The sequence below is a fragment of the Panthera leo genome, chromosome E3, assembly GCF_018350215.1.
Source record: "Panthera leo isolate Ple1 chromosome E3, P.leo_Ple1_pat1.1, whole genome shotgun sequence".
NCBI lineage: Eukaryota > Metazoa > Chordata > Mammalia > Carnivora > Felidae > Panthera > Panthera leo.
The window spans coordinates 37,976,197-37,992,540 of NC_056694.1; the positions used below are offsets into that span (position 1 = coordinate 37,976,197).

Sequence of the window (16,344 nt, forward strand, 5' to 3'; positions counted from 1 at the left end):
GCGGAGCCCGGAGCCCCCCGGTCGTCGGGCCGCGAGCGAATTAATTAAGTGGGGCGCGGGGGGGGGGGGGAGCGAGGCGGCGGCGCGGCGGCGGCGGCGGCGGCACCATGTTCCCGGGGACTGCCTGAGCCGCCCGGCCGGGCGCCGTCGCTGCCAGCCGGGCCCGGGGGGGCGGCCGGGCCGCCGGGGCGCCCCCGCCGCGGAGTGTCGCGCTCGGGAGGCGGGCAGGGGATGAGGGGGCCGCGGCCGGCGGCGGCGGCGGCGGCGGCGGCGGCCGGGGGCGGGCGGTGAGCGCTGCGGGGCGCTGTTGCTGTGGCTGAGATTTGGCCGCCGCCTCCCCCACCCGGCCTGCGCCCTCCCTCTCCCTCGGCGCTCGCTCGCGGCTCGCGGCTCGCGCTCGCTCCTCTCCCCTCGCAGCCGGCCGGGGCCGGCGCCCACCCCCCTGCCCGGGAGCCCTTGCCGGCCCGGCCGCCCGCGCTCGGGGCTGTTTCCGCGAGCAGGTGAAAATGGCCGAGAACTTGCTGGACGGACCGCCCAACCCCAAACGAGCCAAACTCAGCTCGCCCGGCTTCTCGGCGAATGACAGCACAGGTGAGGGGGGGGGGGGGGCGGACGGGGGGCGGGGACCCCACCCGCAGGTGAGCGGCCGGGAGACCCTCCCGGAGGCGCAGGCCGGCGCGGCCGCCTCCCGGGACCCCGGCGGGCCGGCCGAGGGGGAAGTTTGTCGCCGGACTGCGCCGGGGCCCGAGCGGGCCGGCCCTGTCCCGGCGCTCCCGGCCAGCCCGGAGTTGGGGAGGCCCCCCGCGCGCCGAAAGCGAGCGGTACTTGGGCGGAGGAAAAGTAAAGTGGAGCGTGCTGGTGGTCTTCGCGGGGATTCCACGCGCCTCCCCGTGCCTCCGTGCGTCGGCTCCCGCGGGGCTGCCTGGAGGGATGACAGCAAGAGGGTACGTTTCTTGGTTAGGGAAGGAAAAAGTGCAACGCAGGGGGGGCACCCAAAGTGTTTTCTGAGCTAGTAGCACAGTGCGCAGCGCTGTCGTAGCAGCAGCCAGCCCGGGAGTTACGACTTAGAAGTTTCTTGGAATGTGCTCCTTGGGAAGACATTGTTTAGCAGTTACCTTGAAAACTCTCGTTGTTTGATCGTGTAAGTCGTAACGTTTTCCCCACCCCGAACACCGGTAGCGGGACGTCCTCAAAGTTGCTGGGGTGTGTTTAATTTCAGAGGTATAGCGTGAAAAGAAAGTTAAATAGCAGATCGTCTTGGGCTGCAATCTCCACTTGAGCCCTTGTGGCTTTTACAGTGTAGATGTATAAAAAATTCTGTTAAGGAATGTCGGAATTGCAGTTTTTCCAGAAAAAAATTTTTTTGGCAGGAGGTTCAATAAAACATTCCTTGCAACAGCATCCCTGAAAACTTTCTGAGGTAATCCCATCCGTTGCCCAAGAGAAGTATTTTAATTTCTCTTCATTTAACAATTCTGGGCTCTTCTGGGATGGTTCACGGGAGCGTTATGATCGAGTTGGATTTCCTCTTTCAGAGCCTCTCCTTTGCAGTAAAAACTTGTGCGCTGCTGCGAACAATTCTGTCTCCAGCGCAGCCTGCATTTCTCCAGTAGGGTCTCGCAGTAGCAGCATCTGAAAATCAGTTTATAATGAATGGATCCAAATTGAATTATATTGCTGCAGCAATGCCTTCGGTTTTGCCGTAGACACAGCTGCTCCACTTGTGCAAACATTTCTGTGGCCACCGGCATATTTCTAGTAATGGTCTAAAAAGTCTCTTCTGTTGCAACAAAACTTGAATTTTGTGGCTTCAGTTTTAGTACAGTTCCTAGAATATTACTGTAGGAGTGAGAGAAATGATAAAAAAAAAAAATCTGCTGTAAGGAGATTCTTGCCTAGTTTAAATGAAATTTCTTAAATGATGGAGCTGGCAGGGGGAGTAGATAAGTTTCTTGGGACCGGAAAGTCACTAATAATACTTTATTAATTGGTAAAGAGTTGACAAAGAGTTACTTTGTCACATCAACTTCTCTGAAGTAAGAAATGTGGAAACAACCTTTTACTGCAGAACAGATTTTGCTTTTTTAATCTTGCTATGTTTTAGTGAAAAGTCTTTAACTGTATGAAAGATAGATTATGCCAGGCAAGTTCAGCTTTGAAGCTTGCCTTCTGAGACTGGTAACTTTTTGAATGGCTTTGCAGTTTTCCTATTGTTGAATGAGGTTATTGCAGATTTTGTTTTTTATGGAGGGATAAATTACTAACAAGACTCACAGAAAGGCTTGTCCAACTGTATGCATTTAGCGGTTTCCAAGATGGAACCCAAAGAATGGCCTTTTTGGCTAGTTCTGCTCTTGGATGGTCACCTACTTGCTTGATGTGTTGCTAATCACAAAGTTTATCGGGAAGGATTTTTCCCTCTAGGCCGCTTCCCCGCCCCCCCTTCCTTTCCAGTTTTGATCCTCCTAAGGCATGAGGGCTTGCTGTTTTCCAAATGTAGAACAAAAAAAGTTTTTGATAGCTCTAATGTAAATCATTTAAGGATAAAGTTCATGATCATACTTGATGTCGAGTCCCCTTGGTTATACATTCATCACGTCACGTTATCGTGCAAGAGTCTGTTAGCATGGGGCCAAGGAAGGGATCATCACCGAGTACATTAAACGAGGTACAGCCATGTCTCCCATAACTACTAGTCTGAGACAGACATCTTAAGGATATATATTAAGCAAATAAAGGACCAAAGGAATTTCATTATGTACCATCAAAGGAGTAAAGGCATTGGGTTAGATGGGACAGTAGGAAGAGACTCAGCCTCGTCTTAGTGATGGGATGTGTTTTTGAGGTTTCCAGGAGAAAGTTGGGCCAGGCGGAGCAAGGTGTGTTTCCTGTGTCTGCATAAAATGTGAGTGAGGGGAGCTCTGTGCTTGGGGGGCACTGAGGGGTTAGGAGCAGCAGCAGGAGGAGGCCTCGGTGGCATGAGAGTGATTTGGACTGCCACGATGCGGTATGTGTCTGTGGGGTCCGGCCTGGGGAGCTTACCAGCCAGGTGCTCCCTGCAGGGGGCTTGCAGTCTAGCGGGGAGGACGTGGGGGTGCGTAAAACATGCCAGTGAGGTAAGGTGGCATCTCTGTTCAATGTCGTTGCCTCTGATGACAGGTAGGAGGGGTCTCTGAAGGCTGAGGAGGTCAGGGAAGGCTCCTGCGGAGGGTATGCCGAGGTGATATGGGACTGGAGACGGTGCCCCAAAGGAAGGTAGCAAGTGGAAGAAGGAAAAATAGTGCTGCTGGTCTCCCCCAAACCTCAGCGCTCGAGCAGCACTGGGTTTAATGTTACGAGATGTAGCATTTTCCTGTTTTACGCTGATGCCTTCAACGCTTTCACACAAATGTAGTCTTCCTTTACTTGGTGCCCATCGTTAAGAGGTAGGTCTGTGTGTTTCCAGTGTGTAGTTAGCTGGGTGTTTTGGAAACGTCTTTATTTAATACGTCCTGATTAGAACAGCATATTAGTGTGTTTCAACAGCAGGGATTCGTGATTTAACAGTGAAGGGGAAATAGATATCCAGGCAAGCAGTAGACTTTTTTTTTTTTTTTTTTTTGGTCAGCTTTATTGAAGCCAGATTTACACACGACAAATAGACTAGTAGGTTGAAAGTTTTTTAAGTCTGTCTTCGGAAAATTGAACACAGATCTGTTTCATCCTGTGCTGTTGAAGTGTTCCTAAGGAGTTGTATTACACTTTATGATGTGAATCCCTTTAAATGCAACAGGAAATCATATTAAAAAAAAGTTTGGGGTAAATACAGTCACCAACCAAAGTACCTTGTACAACAAAATGATGGTCTTTCATGTATGTGTAGTGCTTTGCTTCCAGTGTCCTTCTTCCCCCACCTCACCATGGTCCTCGCCGCATCCCGTGAGGCAGGACAGGAAGATGCTCTTCCTGCCGCTTCTGGGTAAGGAACCAGACCTGAGCGAGGTGATCTGCCCAAGCAACAGAACAAAGGGCGAAACCAGGACCAAACCTGGCTGATTCAAGTGCACAGTTGTGTCCATTCATTTTGTACGTCTGCATCCATAAACATGACATTCGCTCGATCGTGGATTCAGGAGTTTGCGGTACGTGGCAGGATTGAGTACTGCAACTCCAGCAGATGCGGTGAATCTTTGGGGGAAGGCCGTCACCAGCTCTTGGAGGAGGAGGTGGCGCAGGGTATGTTCTTCCCACCAGGGTAGCAGGGCAGGTGCTCCCTCTCCCCTCTGGTTGAGTTCTGGCTAAATAGGAAGCGTAAGCTTTTGTGGAGGCTTCGACTTTGCTTACTTGTACACATGTTAGAAAAGTAGGGGCTTTTGGATAACCGAGGGGCCAGAACGGTGCACCGTCGGAGTTGCTCAGGGATGATGATGGGTAAGTACATCATAAGCATGATGACAGGGGTGTCTCCCAGTACAGCCCACTGGGACAGCGGAGAATCACTCCTGCTTGACACTTGAGCGTGAGCCTCCACCTCTTAAACCTCATGGAAACAAGGGACAGAGACTTGTACAGGGACGGAGGCTCCGTTGGAGGCTATTTTTACGACTTCTAACTTGTAGCCACTGTAGCCGTGTGACAGTATGTGATCACTGGGGGCTGTGTAAGTGCTGACTTTGTATTTTTACTTTGTGTGTTTGAGAACTAAAGAGTTAAAAACGATTTTGCCAAAGTATGCCTTTCCTGGTTAGGATGAAATGTACCTTATTGTGAGCTGTTCAAGATTAGCAGAACTTGCTTTAAGCCACTTTGGTTCTTGGATGACAGTGGGGACACCACCTCTTCGATCTTCCGTCGAAGCCAGCGTTTCGAGTATATTCCAAGAAACTAGAAGGCATGCAGAGAAGTGTTTCTCTAAAAAGGTTTTGTGCTCATAAGAGACCCGGAATAGCTGAGGAGCTTTACTGCAGACCTTTCCAGAGCCTTAGCTGCTGCCGGGCTCTGAGTCTTGGAGAGCGGGTCTGTAGTTTGCACGGTTCCGAAGCCGTTCTTATGGAATACAGGGATCGACAGACACTCTGTAAAGGGCCACAGGTCATATTTTTGGCTTTGCATGACATATGGTCTCTGTGATAACTACTCAACACTGCCATTTCAGCATGAAAACCGCCCCGGACAGTACGTACACGTGTGGGTGTGGCTTTGTGCCAGTAAAACTAGTAACTTTTGTCAGTGCCAGGGATTTGGCTCTTGGGGTCACAGTGTGGGACACTGATGGAATGCGGGATTAATGCTCTGAAGATCCTCGATTTTCTCTTCTGAAAAGTGGGTGTGCCCCGTAGTCCTGGCTGACTGAAAGTGCTCCTGTCATTGGACCAGCAGCCTGTTTGTCGACAGACCTGGAAGTCACAGTAGCCACATGCATGCATCCTTGCAGGCTCACGAGCAGGCAGATCTGTTGTGTAACACGCTCAGGATATAGGAGAGAATTCTGTAGTCAAGACTGTTGTTTTTTGTTTCCATCTTTATTTATATATACACACACACACACACATATATACATATATATACATATATACACATGTATATGATGTACGTGATATGTATATACATATATATACATGTATATGATATATACATATATATGTGTGTATATATATTTTTTAGTTTTTTAACATTTATTTTTCAGAGAGAGTGCAAGCAGGGGAGGGGCAGAGAGAGAGAGGGAGGTACAGAATCTGAAGCAGACTCCAGTCTCTTAGCTGTCAGCACAGAGCCTGATGCAGGGGCTTGAACCCATGGACCACTTGATCATGACCTCAGCTGAAGTCGGACACTTGACCAACTGAGCCACCCAGGCGCCTGTTTGTGTGTGTGTGCGTGTGCGCATGTATATGTGTATATATGTACATATATATGTGTGTATATATATATATATATATATATATATATATATATATATAATTTTTTAAAATGTTTTTTTAGTTTTTGAGAGAGCATGAGGTCGGGGAGAGGTGGGGGGTGGGGGGGACAGAGGATGCAAAGCAGGCTCTGTGCTGAAGGCTGACAGCAAACCCGACGTGGGGCTTAAACTCATGAACCGTGAGATCATGACCTGAGCCAAAGTTGGATGCTCAACCCACTGAGCCACCCAGGAGCCCCCAATTATATATATATTTTTAATAGAAACAGGAGGACCATGAAAGTTTAAAATTGCAAAAACTTAGGCGGTGTGATGTGTTTTGAAAATTCTTAACTCGTTTGAAGCCTATTTTGTGGACACTTTTGAGCAGCAAATGAATATGTGATTGTGTTTCTTTACTGTGTATGTAACAACAGTTGAGTTGGCAGTACCACTAGGTAGTAGCAGTATACAGAGGATTCTGATCGATGGCTCTGAGTAGCTTAGAACTGTCAGCAAAATAAGACTTGGAGGCAAAACTCGAGAAAAGAATACAAAATGCTATCAACTGCCAAAATACATGAGTCCGGGCAATCTGAAGAGGGCTTTATGTGTTCATCTGTTCTTCGCTGAACGCCACTGTGTGCAGAAGCCCACGGCTGGATGTCTAGATGGGGGGGCACCTGAGCCACATCCTGGGGACCAGTAAGGAGCTTGGCCAAGGGAAGCACACACCAGGAGTAGCCTGGTGGGCCCTCCGCTCGCATAGTCTGGTGCCTCCCGGGCCTCCCCTACGGAGCCAGAGCGGAGAACCGGGCCGCTGGGGAAGCCCGCCGGTGTCCTTGCCTTCCGTCATGTTGGGAAAAGCTCTTTGGCCACTCGGAGCAGTTTTGTCTCCGTGAGTGTCATCGTGCATGGCCTCTGGGTATGATCCGCGGCCCGTGGCGCTTACTGAAGTCCTCTGGTTGTCCCAGACGGTCTCTTGTAAGCTCTCAAACTCTGGGCCACGCGCTCTGGTTTTCAGCCTGTGTGCCTGCTGTTCCCCAGCCCACACTCAGGCCTTTGCCTGGGGGCGCATCCCGCCTTAGAAATGCCATCCCACGCTTGCTGGGCGGGCTCCTCAGGGTTGGCGTGGTCATCTGCGGCCTGCCTTGACTGGGGAAGGGACGCCACACTTGCCCAGCTCAGTCTTAAACTTGGCTTTTGGGAATATTCTCATATCGCAGTACATCACTGACAGGGAAATCTAAGCCCTTGGGGCGGTCAGTGCCCTTTGAGGGGCTTTTGCCGTCGACTTGCCGTGGGGGCTGGGGTCCGCTGTCGGGAGCGCCTGACCGTGCCGGCGTGCGGGCCCGTGGGAGCGGAGCAGAGGTTGCCCAGCTCGGCTTGGACTTGACCAGCCACGAGTCTCTTCAGACACGGGAGCGGGCGCACAGAAGGCACGCACCGAAGCGGAGGCGGCTCCTTTTCCCCCAGGATTTTAGACAGTATAAGGGGTGACTGTTGCTGCCTCTGAAGAACTGCCTTCAGGGTGTGTCCGGTTCTAAATTGGGGAAGCAGGGCTGTCTCTGAGCTCTGTGTCTAAAAGTTGGATTCCTTTCTTTTTAAACCTTCCCATTGGACAGACAGGAATTTCATCCCGTGTGACAGTTTCCCCCGTGTTTCGTTTCCATTAATCAATCACAGGAATGTTTACTGGAACCGTCGCTAACAGTAGTAAAATCTAATGGTGAAAAAATTTCACCTGATTTTATCTGACTTTCCTGTTCTTAGGTGTCCCATCTGCTGCTGTTTGAAAATCTCTTAACTTGCCAGTCTTTCTGATACACCTGTGCCACATTGGGTACAGTAGTCGGTCCTTAATAGTTGTAAGCTGTTCAGTGGCATTGCACGATTCTCTTGTAAAGCAGATTCTTTTTATAATTCAAAGGCTTCCCTCTGCACTACCCCCCAAATATTTTGGATTTTTTAAAATCAAAGCGGTACCACTTAGACATATTTTCACTTTGTGGTTCGAATAACCGATGAAATAACCAGAAAAAAAACTATATGTTATGAGAGACTTGTGCAATATTTCAATAAAGGAGTATCTGATATTTGATTACAAACTGAATGATGACATTCGGAACTATAGAAATCTGTTAAATAATTAGGGTTTGCTTTGACAATTATGGGCTATAAAAGCTTGACCCAGTTCCTTTGGATTAAAATATTTTGAGTATTTGTCACCTGATTAAAAGTAGAACCTTCTAACCATGACTCAGAGTTGAAGGAAATGTCAGAGCTTTTTATACTGGGAGGCGGGCAGCATGGTAGTAAGGAAGGCACCCGGGCCTCGCTCAGTGTGGACAGAGTCTCAGCTCCCGGCTTATCAGCTCTGCAACTTGGGCTTGTGACTTTACATTTGAGCTCGGAGGGGGGTGGGGGGGTGGGTTGGGGGTCTCGCCTGTAAGAGGGACTTTTTTCCCCCCTAGAGTTTTCCTTTTTCACTTTGATCGGTTTTGCATACTGGGCGACTATGGTTCCTGGTGTCTAGCAGGTTGCCGCAGCTGTTACTGGTGTTTAACTGTGTGGGAAACCGTTAGACATACCCTTCTCCTTGAGCCGGTGGGCATTGGGATGATACAGGTGAGCAGCCTGACCCAGAACTGGATCCATGAAATTTCTTGCCGAATAAATGGGAAAGTGCCGCCCTCCCCCCCATTTCTCTCTCCCACCAGGGCTGGTGTGAGTGGGGTCTGGCAGTCTTGCAAAAGAATGAATTAGAGGCTGGGGTTTGGGAATCCTACAGACGAGGTGATAGTTTGACACACTTTGCTCAGTCTGTGTTTGAAGTTAAAAACTATTCTGTATTGGAAAATTGAAGTGGAAACGGAATTGTTTTTCTAGTATTGTTTCAGAACAAGGACTTGATTTAGGTTAGGACTTAGTGAAAAAGGAAAAGCAAGTATGGAGGAATCGTAAAAACAATCTTTCTTTTTCAGAAAACAGAGTTAGGGGAGAAAATGGCCTTGGGATCACTATGCAGTTTAGTCAGGTTGATTGGTGGGAAGGATGTCGGTGAAGTTTAATCTCCCCACTGGGTCGGCTCCCTCTGGTCTGGAAAGGAACAGATTCAGCTTTTTGCTGAATTGTGGGGATTTTCTCTTCTACAGATTCTATCATAGGAAATTGTTTCAGTGGAGTGTACTGTTTGCCATTCTCCTAGGTATTTTGGGTGTGGTGATTTGTGGGTTTGGCCACTAAAAATTGCCCCATGGTGGACAAAGAGCTTTTCCTCTGAATTTGTGCCTTTACGTTAAATCTTACTTACCTTTTATTTACTAAATAACTTTCATTGAAAATGACACAAAGTAATGAAGTACTGATAGATTTTCTGTGCTGTTGTCGTTATGCCTCTTACTCATAGTGGGATTGGGTTTTTTTGAAGAGCACAGTCTGCCCAGGGTTGAACTTCTCTTTAAAAGTCTGTGAGAGAGTCATTTGAATTATTGGGAGATAGTTGGCTATTTACGCTTGCACTGGTGACTTTCTCAGTCTTTGAAAGTGTAAGGAAAAACTGATCTCTTCCCAACAGTAAGAGAGTAGATTTGGCCATTCCCTCTGTTTGAAATGCCAGTGTTCTCATGATAGCCTCTACGCACCGTCCAGTAGAACTTTATCTGTGATGATGACACACACGTTCTGTAGCCACACGGCCCAGTGCCGGAGTCCCTGGCAGCTTGTGGCTGTTGAGTAAATTGTTACTAATGTGATTCAGGAGCTAAATTTCAAATTTAATTTTAATTAATGTAAATGTACACAGCCGCCTGTGGCTCCTGGCTGCTGTGTTGTACAGCACAGCCCTGAGGACACGTACTTCTCTCGTTTGTTCATGGTTTTCTTGAAGGTATTTATGACCGCCCTTCAAAGGGACCAGTTTTTAAAGACGCTTGGAAAAATATTTGTTGTTTTAGATTTAGGATTTTTTTCTCCTTTAGAAAATACTTCTTGCACTGTGGCGTTGGTCCTGGAGACACTGTGACACGAGTCCAAGTCCAGTGTCTGCCTTCGTGGGAGGCCACTGTGGTCAGGTGTGACTGAGTACCTAGGAGGGGAGGTGATGGTCCCTTGCACGATGCAGGCACAGGACGGTCTCTTCCGAAAGGTCTTGGAAGGCCTTCTGGGGGAAGTGACGTTAGCATGGAGACCTGAAAATGAGTAGGAGATGGGAGTGGGGAGTACCGTTCCGGGTGTAGGGAACAGCATAAGTAGCCATTGTGAAGGTCTGGAAGCATGTTCCAAACCCCTGAGTGTGTAACAACACTTTTGCAAAAGCCGGTTTTATCTTTAGTGTATACTCACTGGGCTACCGTGTAGAGGCCACGCGGTCTTGCTTCTGAGAGGCGGAGACTGCTAGGGTGGCCCTGCGCCGGGTGTTGGGTGGGCCTGGGCCAGGCTCTGCTGTCCCACCTCATCCTTTTACTCAGAGATTTAAATGCTTAGGTAATTCGGATCAGAGATACGTGCTTATTATGTGTGGGATACCGCTCGTCTGTGGTGCTCCCGCAGAACGGTGGTTCCGTCCCCTGGGCCAGAGGAGTGGTGGTGCGGGCAGGTGGTCCAGCGGCCCATGGGTGCCTGTCTGATCACACAGTCTGATCAGTGCTGGGAGGATGCGGGGCCCCGGGGACGGGCGGTCAGGGAAACTGCTCAGAGGAAGGACCACCTTGGGGGTGGGGGCGTCGGTCTGGGCACCTGAAGGCAAGGTAAGGGTGTAGACAGCTCCTGGTGCCAGACCAGGGAGTCCAGATCATCCTTTTAGGGTTTGAAAACAATACAAACTTTTAGAAACCCGTTGCATCCAGGGTAGTTGGAGGAAGCTACTGTGATTGGTTCTCAGAAATCTAGATCAGCTTTTCCCAGGGTGTATTTTTTCATCCAGGTTCCTGTCTGCAGGAGAGCTGACAGCTGCCTTCCCTCCCCACAAGCCGGGTTTGTGAGAGGAGAAGCCCCACGAATCACAATTCGTGTACTTAATTTGTTAGGAGATTTTTGCACAAACATAATTTTCTTGAAAACGTTTTTTAAAAAACTGTTTTTGAGAGTGTGGGTAACATATTCATAGAGCCCAAACTTGGAAATGGCACAGAAGAAGGTTTGGGGAAGGCCTCCCTCTCCTGCCTTCGGAATCCCCAACCTTCTGGGCCATTCTAGAGCATACTGTACAGGTGGGAGCCCGTGCTCTCTCTTGCTTGTTCCTGTATGTGGCACAGCTCACGTGTTGCTCCACGGTAGGTGGCCCCAGACTGATCAATGTCTCAGAGCTCTTGGCAATACTGATATTTGAAGAGCAGGCTTCATTCTAAAAATCCTTTTTTTTTTTTTTTATGGTAAAATATTTTGGTGCTGTACTTAACATAAAACGATTTTAGAGTTTATATACCATAACTGAGAATTGAAGTTTAAACTTCAGTTAAAGTAAAAACTTTAGTTTAACTAAGGTTTAGTAAAAACGTTAGTAAAAATGAATTTCATGTCACCTGAAGACTGTCGGAGATTCTGTTACTGTTGTCATGTTGCACATCCCGTCATGCAGCCAGTTCACACCTGGTTTATAGTTACCCAGTTTCTGGAAAGGATTCCTAAAACCTGTGGTTTTGATTACCTGCCTTATTAGTTGATGATATACATGTGTCTCTAGCTTAACAACCTGTTTGTACACAAGAGGATACAGTAAAAAATCAGTCTCTTGTTTGGTAGGACTTCTAAGAATATTCACGTTCACTCCAGGTCTCTTCATTACTTTAGTTAATCAACCTAGAGATCGCAAAACACTACGGTGGCCGAAAGGTCCTTCAGGAGGAGAGCGGCTGAGTTGCCTGCTGTTGCTGGTTTGGGTAAGGGAAAGTGATCTTCCCTTCAAAAGGAAGAGAAGTCTGAGAGTTATTAAATAAGAAAGGATGGAAAACATACATAATAATTAGATCCTTTTTAGGAGTAAAAAGTGTGTGTACTTAAACTTCCAGAAGGAAATCTCTAGAAATTGTTTTTCTTGGGAATGGGGGACTGAAGATAGTTCGGGGTGGGGGTGGGGGGGGTCTCTGCTTTGCACTTCATAGTCTTCTTGATGCTGAAAAAAAAAAAATCCAGAAATATAATACCTGCATCACAAAACTAGTGAAAGAGTAAATCACATCCAAAGCAAAACATCTTTAGTATTTGTGGTTAGGAGAATCTATCAAATGGTGAGAAGTGGAGATTTGGCTAATTCTGTTACACATCTTTGGACCTGTAGCACAAATGACTTGAGCAAGTGCAGACTAACTTAGAGGCGCCATCCAGAGACAGGAAAATGTGATCGTGTTTAGAGTGATGTCCAGTCATCACTTGCTTTGTCACAAGCTCTGATTTTAAGAGAATCTTTCAAGTAGAGGTTTCTTCACAGATGTGCTAGAAGCTGCAGGACCTGACAGCCACCTGATGTTTCTTTGACTATTTTAAAATAATGTCAGCTTTCCCAGCGTGAGCAACATCTATCTTACCATTACGTTGGCTACAAAATGTTATATGTAGATCGTCACGTTCCTTTAGGAAAAAAAATAGTAGTTTTTGGAAAGTCCCTCTTTAAAGTGCTTTTTCTTTTGTCTTTTAAGCTCATGTGAACACTGAAACTATTTTACACTAATATTGAACCCATTTCAGGTTTCATCTTCAAACTGCAGACGCTCCAACTGGAAGTGTTCCAGGTGTTATCATCTGGGCTCGAGCTAATCACCGGGGCCTGGACACCCCAGGGGCTGCCCGACAAAAAAAAATCAATTTCTTTAATTACTTAAACGAATAGTTCCTTCGCATGGTTCAAAAATGAGAGGACACGCAGCTGTAGAGTGAAAGCCTCCCTCCCTCTACCTAGTGCCGCAGGTAACGGCTGCGAGTAGCTTGTGCTCTCCTCCACGGTTTCTCTCTTCAGGCAGACGCTGTTCTTAGTTCCTTTGCCCCCTTTCTGCCTTTCCTTCTTACCTTACCTTACAGTAAGGAAACAAACTGTTCACATTGTTGCAGACCTGCAGATAGCAGCCCCTGAAGAGCTTCCTTATCCCTTTCCATAGTATCCATTATATGAGATGGGCCATAACTGATTTCATCTGCTCCCCCCAGATGGACACTTAGGTTATTTCCAGTCTTGTTTCCTCTCAAACAGTGCTTTAATGAACAGCCCTGCGATTATGTGTATGTCTATGGAACAGATTCCTAAAAAGGAATTAATGGTTAAAAGGAATATGCATTGTAATTTTGATCGTATCATCAAATTGTCCTTCAAGGGCTTGTATGTTGGTGGATTCTTAAAGCTTGAAAAGCAGCACACTCAGATCCATCGTAGACATCACTGGATATTTTGTCTCTGTTACTTATTAATTTTGTCTAGTTGATGGACACTCAGGTAATTCTTTAGCTTGTGATTCTCCATGATTCTGTATTTCTCAGTCGCTTGGGATTTAGCTATAATTTTATCGTGTGTGTGTTTTTTCCCTTTAAGACTTTTTTTTAGAGCAGTTTCAGGTTCACAGCAACATTGAGGAGAGGGTACAAAGATTTCCCATATACGCCCTGCCCCCACACGCACGGCACCCCCCTTAGCGCGTGTTTGTTACAGTCGATAAACCTACTCGGAAGCTCATACTCACTTTACTCAAGGGTTCACTCTTGGTGTTGTGCATTCTTTTTTTTTTTATTTTTTATTTTTTTTAACTTGTATTAATTTTTTTTAATGTTTATTTATTTTTGAGAGTGTGACTAGGGGAAGGGCAGAGAGAGAAGGAGACATGGAATCTGAGCTGTCAGCACAGCCCACGCTGGGCTTGAACCTGTGAATCGGGAGATCATGACCTGAGCCAAAGTTGGATGCTTAATTGACATGTTTCCATCATTATAATATCATACAGAGTATTTTCACTGCCCTAAACCTCCCCCATCCCCTGCCGGCTCCACGTGTTCACCGCCCCCCCCCCCCCAACTACTGACCTTTTTATTGTCTCCATAGTTTTGCCTTTTCCAGAATGACCTACAGTTGGAACCATGTAGTATGTTGCCTTTTCAGATTGGCTCCTTCTACTTAGTAATACACATTTAAGGTTCCTCTGTGTCTTGTCTTGTGGTGCTGAATGATATTCATTTGTCTGGATGTTGGTGTACTTTTTGGACTTCGTGTATTCATTTCCTGTTACGGGCTCTCCTAGGCCCACACACTTTTATATCCTGTACGCTGACACCTCCCAAGTCCAGACAGCGGTCTTTCCCCCTTTCTCCTGTCTTGGTGTTGCTGCCTGCCAGCTATATCTCCCAGCATTTGGGCCAGAGGACTGGTCTCCGATGTCCCTTGCTTGTTACTCATGCTGTAGCCAGATAGTCTGAGGCAGCTTGGCACCTGCAGTCTAGGCTTGCTTCTGCAGACGTTGGATGCTAGCACAGCACCCTATATTCCTCCTCTTCCAGGACTTTTCTTTTTTTCTCTTTTTTAGAAACAGCGTGAGTTGGGGAGAGGGGCGGAGGGTGGGGGTAGAAAGAGGGGGGGGGAGGGAGGGAGGGAGAGAGAGAGGGAGAGAGGGAGAATATCTTAAGCAGGCTCCATGCTCAGCACAGAGCCTGACGCGGGGCTCGATCCCATGACCCTGTGATCATGACCTGAGCTGAAATTGAGTCAGACATTCACACGAGCCACCCAGGCGGCTCCCCCCCTCCCCCAGATTATTAATTGAGTTGCAGAGCGGATAGGCAGCTGGCTAAGCCCCCCTGCCCCCCTGGCTCTGGGTGCTCCTCAGCCGTGGTGGTGGAGAACAGTGAACCTCTTTCTGCTCCCTCTGCTCCAGACCATCTGGTTACAGTTGAGAATCTGCTGAGTGAATTACGGTTGGTCCAGTGGTGGTTTGCTGCTGTGACAGCATCTTCTGTCCCGCCTTTGTCTTAGGAAGGCTTAAAATCTCTTCCCTTCAGGGGGTCAGCACGTAAACCACGTTTAGGAAACTTAAATTGTCCTAGCCCTCTGGGCACAGCACTTGGAGCTTGTAAGCTTGTAAAGCTCATCGAGCGAGGCCAGGAGGCCGGCTGCCATTCCAGGACTCTGGTGATTGAGGTCCAGCGTGACAGGACTTTCAGTCAGGACTGTCTTGGGTTCTTTAAGGGGAAGGTAAACAGCAAACATTTGGTGAAACAAGATTTTTTTTTTTTAATGTTTATTTTTGAAAGAGAGCGTGAGCGGGGGAGGAGCAGAGAGAGAGGGAGACACAGAATGGGAAGCAGGCTCCAGGCTCCGAGCTGTCAGCACAGAGCCCAACGCGGGGCCGAACTCAAGAACCGTGAGGTCAAGACCTGAGCCGAAGTTGGATGCTCAACCTACTGAGCCACCCAGGCGCCCTGAAACAAGATTTCTTGATACTTGAAGCAAAGTAACCATGAAATGCATTTGTGAATGAAAAAAGAAAATGCTCAGATATTAATAGTAAATTATGTACATCAGACTCTACCTTTCTTGGGTAGACTTACTCTTGAAAAAGTATATGAATAAAGCAGGTATGTCCCCTCTGATTTACACCGTAGTTTGTAAGGTGCTGTAGTTTTATTTCCGTTAGTTTTATCTACTACGGTACCCTCGTTTCCCTCCCCTTGCTTCAGATGGTATAGTTCATGGTATTTAAATATTTAAAAGTACTTCCTGGGTAGGTTTCCATGTAAAAGAGTCTCCCTGGGCGGATCCTTCGGTAACATGAATATTTGTCCCATAAATTAGCTATAAATTTGGGTTTAATAAATTAAATTGTATTGTAACTCCTAACATGAGACTTACTTATACTAGAGAATAGAATTTGGGTTTTATTTTTTGTCCTATGCTCTGCTCTGTCTGATGAGCGATTATTATTTTTTTATCGTTTATTTATTTTTGAGAGACACAGAGTATGAGCAAGAGAGGGGCAGAGAGAGGGGGAGACACACAATCCGAAGCAGGCTCCAGGCTCTGAGCCGTCAGCACAGAGCTCAATGCCAGGCTTCAACTCACAAACTGTGAGATCATGACCTGAGCCAAAGTCAGTTGCTAAACCGACTGACCTACCCAGGTGTCCCTGATGAGCAATTATTTAAATGCACATTACTGGTGGATCGTCCCCAGAAAGACATTCTTCATTAGAGCCTTCTAGTGGGTCCCTCCCTCCTGCATCACTGCACACACCTGCAGAGGGACTCCTGCCATGCTGGAGTTGAAACTCACCGCAAGCAGAGTGGCTAGCTTGTTCTGTCTGCTCAGCTCCCTGCTTCCACCCCTCCCCATTTCCAGTGTCCCTGTCTCAACGTCTTCTCCTTCTAAAGATCTGCTCAGAGTTGGCCTCTCGTTTGAAGACTTTCTTGCTTCCGTTCATTCCCTTACTCCACTTGCTTGTAATATCCGATATTTGTGTGTTAACAGTTTGCCTTTGTAACTTGGTGTCCATGGC

At 47.6% G+C, this 16,344-nt stretch overlaps 1 protein-coding gene across 2 annotated transcripts in view; it reads left to right on the plus strand.

Annotated features, from left to right (window-relative positions):
- The first annotated feature begins 303 nt into the window (after window positions 1-303).
- The window catches only part of LOC122209604 (CREB binding protein), a 124,640-nt gene continuing 108,599 nt past the window's right edge, over window positions 304-16,344 (plus strand). Inside the window, exon 1 of one of the 2 annotated variants that reach the window (XM_042921610.1) lies at window positions 304-591. In XM_042921610.1, the coding sequence (XP_042777544.1) occupies window positions 507-591 (85 nt within the window). In that variant the 5' untranslated portion in view covers window positions 304-506. The remainder of the gene's footprint in view (window positions 592-16,344) is intronic. The other variant, XM_042921608.1, reaches the window with a different exon arrangement.